Genomic DNA, 6,977 nt, shown 5'->3' on the forward strand with positions numbered 1-6,977 from the left:
CTTTCTAATATCAAAATTTGGTTCACCCCCTCACCTTCGAAGAAAAATTATGCAACATGTCATACTAATCTACACCTTGCAGAAAATGCATCGACCCGAGAAATATTTGGATTCATATGAGCATGGATTTTATTCAAAATCGCACTTATCTACACTATGTATGACATGCAACACAAGTTGGCATCTTCTTTGGTTGTTTGCAAGCTAGATTTAGCATCTTGTTAGTACTCGGCTAACTAGTTATGAACATTGATCGAAGTACGCCGTGTTTTAATTTTAAAATTCATATACTTCTTTTGTATTATTCATCAATGTGTCGAGCAACAATTTCTGCAAAAAAACATTGTCGAGCAACAAATGAAAAACTTCACTTGTTGCTTGGCAGATCTATGACGAATAATACAGATGAAGTATATAGAGCAACATGTGAAGTTACAGGAATTTTCAAATGTTTCTAACGTAATTTTTACTCTTGCAGTATGAACTATCATGTGCAATATGTATGATTTGGTGGATCAAGATGATAAGCTTCTACACTACCTAGCCCATAATTATAAGGGAACGGTCGTCTGGTTGTTTCTTCAATACAAAAGGAAATGGCTAAGGGGTTTTCCTTTCTAGAGAACTTTCTTAGTTATGAATCATCACAGATTAATCACTTGTAAATTAGTCCACATAGATATTTACCTTTTTATGTATTTCCTCTTGACTTGCATGCAAAGGATTTGCCAACTTGAGCGGAATCAACATTGAGCTTTACTTTGGATAGCACGCCCATTAATTTGCTCCATATGTGCATATTGATTGAATGACGTGGGGGACTTTTAAAGCATACATTTCACATTTTTTTTGAAAAAAAAACTTCAACAAAAAGCTAAGTAAATTTTTGGCACTAACCTTATTGAACAACAATCTTCTATGTAGGAGAATTATCATTGTACTGTAAAATTTTGATGTTCTAATTTGGACCTCTAGAGAATGAAATCTCATTGTCATGTGCCCCTCAAGAATCTTTTTGGTTCCTTTACGACCCCTGGTAAGAAAAAACAGATTGAAAAATCCATCGCATCTTTTTTTTTACATTTCACTTCCAACGATCCATTTAGCTTTTCACTTTTCGTTCTTTGCTCCATTTCTTTTACACCTTTTATTGTTTTCCATCCAATGAGTTGCCTCAACTTTCAAACAGAAAAAACACATCATTAAATAGAGAGTGACATCTTTATGACTAATCAACTTCATTTTTCAAACTCTGTCGAGTTGTTGGATTTATAAGCCTACATACTAAATATTTAATACATTTAAAACATTAAACATAACTATCATGCAAATATTTAACTACCATACAAAGCTTACACCATAACTGCAATGAACTCAACAACTTTGCATTGGTAAAATAATTACCAAAAATATTTTTCATTACCACTCAAGTGAAGCACCACATATGCATAGCAAACAATTAGGAATCCATGCTCTTCAAGATGCAATAACTAAACAACGTATACACCATATATCATACTACCACAAAAATAACTACCTATATTAGTTTTGGCCATAAGAATTATCGTCGTTATGGTAGAAATGCACTTCTATTTAATGAGAAATCTACATCCATCAATTTAATATGTGCTGCTACAACTTAGAACCGTAACAAAGTTTAGGTTTCGTTCTCTCATACATGTCTGAATTTGTAACTTAAGCTCACTTTGATCATGTATTTGTAAGGAAAAAAATACATGATCAAAGTGAGAAAAATATATAGACATATTTATTTCCAACCCAAATATTTAGTATTGGAAGCATCTAGATACAGGTACAACAACACATATAAATGAATTCTATAATCTCTCTACTCGAGAGGAAACATAGCTTTTTAATACTCCATCCGATCCAAATTAACTGTCGCACCTCTAGTACAACTTTGTGGATCTGAGTAACACAATTTGATTCACCCCTTGACCTTTGAGGGATAAATATGCAACACATAACACTATTCTACACCTTACCAAAATGCATCAATTCAAGAATTAACTGGATTTAAACGAGCACATATTTTATTAATTGGTGCACTTATCTACACTATGTACGACATGCAACACAAGCTGACATCTTCTTCAGTTGTTTGCAAGCTAGATGTAGCTAAACTACTAGAGGTTTGATCCGCTTGAGCTGTCGACCATGGAGGCATCATCAAGCAAAGTTGAGTCCCCTACCCCAAAATCTTGGTAGTCGAGCAGCCAATCCGTCGTTCCAATGTCCCACGACATGGTGGAGGGAATGCCATTGAACTTGTCAACATCATTTTCGACTGTGAAGTCAAGCCACGGCTCTTCGACGATGCCAATGGCAGGGAGGTCATCCTCCTCTTCCAGCAGCCATTTCACTAGTGGATCCTGATCATGGATGTTGTTGCTACCACCCGTAGTGTTGTCGGTGTTTGTGCCCGATAAGTTCGGTGGGCTAGACTCGCCGCCGACCGATGACGCGTCCTTGTCCCTGTTGATGTGGGTGTCCTGTTGCTGGCATTGTTGCCCATTGTTGGACTTGCATTCTATCGTGATGGTCGAGGATTGTGCAGACGTTGTGGATAGGCTAGCTTGTTGCGGCTGCTTTCGGACTTCGAGGGGCACGTGTGTGATCGGGTCAATTCCCATCTTGATGAGCTTCTTCTTTATGTGTGTGTTCCAATGGTTCTTAATCTCGTTATCTGTCCTTCCTGGTAACTTGGCAGCAATCTTGGACCATCTGCATAGAGCCATTGACAAAATTAAAACCAAATAGTAGTACACATATGGAAAATAGACAAAAGCTTTCAAATAGCGCATTCAAGATTTCATAACTCTTGAGGATTATTAAATAAATTATCTGCATTGACCGCCAAAAATAGTATTTGTCACGGAAAACATTTTAAATTATAATGATTTGTTCTATATTTTTCACTAACATTTCTGTATGAAACTTTGTCCATATCTTCCAAAACATAATCGAATTAGAGAAAAATTAGTACCTTTTAATTCAAGACTATTAGAGCATCATGCAAACATGATGCTTATGTAAGAATTAAAGCCAACGGAGTACGTTCGTCCTTGTCACTGATTCATGGTTTCTTTCTAACGTTGATTACATTTTTACTATGCATGCCTTTTTAACTAGCTACATATATGCATGTCACAACTAGTCAACACTTTCATGAACAACTTGGGGATATGGAAGTACCACGAGATTCAAATATCACTATCCACTACATCGACATCATCTGTCTCTTAAAGCTGAGTAGCCTTTTATCAATGACAAAATAATAAAAGTGGTTGGTAGAGTGAGAGAGTGGCCTTTAAAAAAGTTCCAAGCGTGAGAGGCAGCTCGACCCCTGAGGGCGATGCTTTCCATTTCTGAATCCAAGGCTTAGGGTTTTCCTCAGCCACACATGGAAAGCTAGTGCTACTACTGGTGGCTGCTGGCTCGATCTAGGTCACTCATCTTGAGAGTGATGGATACAAGAAAAAGAAAAGGTAGTGGTTATTGCTGGAATTTTTTGCTGCTATGCCACTAGGCTCGAGAAGGACAGTCAATATATATACTGACACTTTGTTTTGCGGAAAGGGGATTCCCGCGGCCTCTGCATATACTGATATTCCATGTTTAGGATTCCTAAAGGCTAGAGCTAGACCAACAATGCTAATTTAAAGTTTGGGACATGAATTAGTTGCTTTTATGAGTGTTAGTTACCATTCATACAAACATGGCATGAGCTATGCCTTTGCATTAAGGATCATTCATCTGTTCCGCCATAGTTCCTTTTCTGTCCTATCTACATCAGTTCGTGTGTACGGTACATCAGTGGTACACGTAGGTCATAAACCTCATGCGAAGGCAATAGGTCACCAGCATGTCACACTTATTCTTCGATGACATATTTTGCCATGGTTTTACAATTTCCAGTGGTATCTGGAGTATTTATAAATCTTCACAATTACTCCCTCCGTCCTACAATATAAGATTGTTTTTCTTATATTGTGAGACGGAGGGAGTAGATACTCGATTCTATTACTTGCTCAACGGAAATAACATGTTCATCACAAGCAGCAGAGGGGACTACTACTTAAGTCACCACTCCCATATATATTATTTCAGTGGTGGCTAATAATTCCCTGCTTCCTAGTACTGCCTAGGCACGATCGATGTCACATGCATCGATCTCTGTCTAGCATTCCAGCTACGTACTAGCTCCTGTCAAAAACCCGAAAAGGTACATACATACTGCCTTGTAGCTCACACCGCTGATCGATCACTTCGTTTTCAAGCAATTTAAGAATTTTGTGTGTGTGCTCTTGACAGTTGAAGTTGTTTGGACTCAACAGCGATCGACGGAGACTTCACAGTATAACCTATATACATCATGGCGACATGGCTAATGGCTACTCTCTGGCTAGCTCGATCCCAAATATTATTGGTCAGGTCCTTTTCGTGCACATTAACCAGGCACCATATGAATGCATGGATATCGATATCCTACCTTTACTCTAGCGGATTAATCCTGTTCTTACCCTAGCTAGCTAGAGGATAAGCTTCAGACCACCCTATATCGCTCCGTGATCATCGATCCATATATGCATGCGTGCATGCATGTGGAGACTCTCATGCATTTTCCCTTTCTGCATATGTACATGCAAGTACGTGGGATGAGAAAAGATATGTACCTGTTGCCGAGCTTGGCGTGGAGGTCGACGACGAGCCGCTCCTCGTCGTCGGTGAGGAGGCCGCGCTTGAGGTCGGGGCGGAGGTAGTTGGTCCAGCGGAGGCGGCAGCTCTTGCCGCAGCGCAGTAGGCCGGCCAGCTTGGGCACGGCGCGCCAGCAGCAGCGGCCGGCGTTGCCGAGGATGAAGGCCATCAGCTTCCGGTCCTCCTCCGCCGTCCACGGCCCGCGCTTCACCCCCAGCTTGTCGCAGCACGGCTGCCGCCCCATCGTCCCCTATCTCCCGCTGCTGCTGCCGGCGCCGGCTCTTAAAAGGCCGGCCGCGAGCGCGCCACCAACCCCTTCCTCGGCGGTGCGGTGTGATCTGATGGCTTGGGCAGGGGAGGCGGGGTAGCGAAGGCAAAGCATGCAGTGCACATCGATCGAACAGTGTGACAAGTGCGTCGGAGCTGCAACCGAAGCGTGTATATATATAGCGCTCCGTCCATAGGCTAGCTATAGATCTCTTTTTAATCTACGGTGATGGTGAGAGGGAGGGAGGAGACAGGCCGAGCCCCACGAGGAGCACTTGGTCGTCCGAGAGACACCACTCTCATACTGTACACCTTGCTGCTTTCGAATCCTGCTTTGTACAAAGGCTGTTACTAGTCTCTCGCAGTTTCTGTTTCCCCAACAGTCAAAAAAAGGCTCTTGCTTTACTCGACCGATCGGCTTGGGTGTTGGTCTCGTCACATGTCGAAAACGATGTGTATACATACCGATACTGGAGACACATACACATTCCATATAGGAACAGCAACATGTGTACTACTATGTGCCACCTAATAGCACATGCCACGAAAGTAGATTGGTTTCTTCTCACTTGGAAGTTGCAATAGTTGCCAATTAGGGTATATATGCCGTCGCTATTAAGAGTAATCTACCTCTCTCAATCGGAAGGTAGAAAATAAACGATAGAAGAAGGAAACAACATTTATATTTTGCTGCCGCATTTACCCCGAAGTTTTTCCCGTGGGAAAAACTTCCGACCTATTCATCAACTATCAAGGTACGTGGTACAAAGAACACCCGAATAAAAATTACATCCAAGTCTATAGACCACCTAACGACGACTACAAACACTAGAGCGAGCCAAAGGCGTGCCGCCGTCATCGGCCCTTCATCATCGGAGCCGGGCAAACCTTATTGTAGTAGACAGTAGGAAAGTCGTCATGCTAAGGCCTCAGAGGACTAACGCTCCAAAACAGCAACCGCTCTCGATGAAGAGAAGCTTAGATCGAAAAGATCCAACCTGTAGACACACAGAGATATGAGGGAAGACCGGATCCAAACGGATCCACCGAAGACAAACGCCAGCCAAAATCCGCTGAGATCCATCAGAGGCAAACCTCCACACGTCCTCCAACGATGTTGAAAGCACCAATACCGGGAAGGGGGCTAGACGGGAAGAACCTCATTCCATCTTTCGGAAGCTGCCACCGCCTTGTCTTTCTGAGTAGGACACAAACCCTACCAAAGCTTAAAAAATACCTGAAAACTGAGCCATCCCGCCGGCAAGGACCGAGATCCACGGCGCCTCCATGGCCCTAAAGCCACAGGAGACAAGGCAGACCAGCGGCTACGCGGCTGGTGGCAGCGGAAACTCTAGCCTTGCGTGTGTAAGGAGCTAATGGGTATTCATTTACCCCGAAGTTGTTACATTACACCATTTTTTAGCCTAGTTAACATGTTTCTTCGATTTTGACCGGTTAGGCCCATTTGTTAGGCCAACATAGCTGGTGACTTGGATGTCAACTTGAAGGCGCAAACCAGCTAGTGTGTCCTCCGAAGCTGAAACAGCGGTGGCTACCTCTCCATTGACTAACTCCTCCTTGCTTCGTCCTTATTCTAGCGGTGTGTTATTTGCTATTGTCGACAATCTAGTGGAGATAGGTCTTCGCCAGTTTCATGAATCTTCAATTTGACCTTATGATGTGTTGGTTCCTTTGCGAGGCGGAGAATGTTATTGTTCCTTTGTGGTGGCAGCGGGTAGTAATTTTATTCTTTGCCGGTCGACCTCTCCCTGATGAAGGATCTGATAGAGATGTTGTTCAACCAGCTTTAAAACCCTTAAGAAGAATGCCCTCAATGGAGTTCTCATGGCTGCGCTGATGATTCCTTGATGCAGCAAAGTTTGCTTCGGTGTGTGTGGTCTCGTCGAAGAGAACTCTTCCTTTGTTATTTCTATATGTCTTGTCAGGTAACTACACCCACGTGACCGGACCTGCATTCGGTACCGACGGTA

At 42.5% G+C, this 6,977-nt stretch overlaps 1 protein-coding gene across 1 annotated transcript; it reads right to left on the bottom strand.

Moving 5' to 3' along the window:
* Positions 1–1,834: 1,834 nt before the first annotated feature.
* On the bottom strand, positions 1,835–5,139 carry LOC123107514 (MYB-like transcription factor ODO1). Its single transcript, XM_044529497.1, has 2 exons — positions 4,698–5,139; positions 1,835–2,745 (listed from the first exon to the last, which is right to left on the bottom strand). The coding sequence occupies exons 1-2, from the start codon at positions 4,961–4,963 to the stop codon at positions 2,148–2,150; spliced, it is 864 nt and encodes a 287-aa protein (XP_044385432.1). The 5' UTR covers positions 4,964–5,139; the 3' UTR covers positions 1,835–2,147.
* Between the last annotated feature and the right edge of the window lie 1,838 nt (positions 5,140–6,977).

The sequence above is a fragment of the Triticum aestivum genome, chromosome 5A, assembly GCF_018294505.1.
Source record: "Triticum aestivum cultivar Chinese Spring chromosome 5A, IWGSC CS RefSeq v2.1, whole genome shotgun sequence".
In the NCBI taxonomy this organism is placed as follows: Eukaryota; Viridiplantae; Streptophyta; class Magnoliopsida; order Poales; family Poaceae; genus Triticum; species Triticum aestivum.

Bases quoted from the DNA above. Each gene is read 5' to 3' on its own strand.
- LOC123107514 (XM_044529497.1), bottom strand. From the start codon at position 4,963: ATGGGGCGGCAGCCGTGCTGCGACAAGCTGGGGGTGAAGCGCGGGCCG. The intron at 2,746-4,697 runs GTACATATCTTT...GGCTCTATGCAG, and splicing joins CACGCCAAGCTCGGCAACAG to ATGGTCCAAGATTGCTGCCA.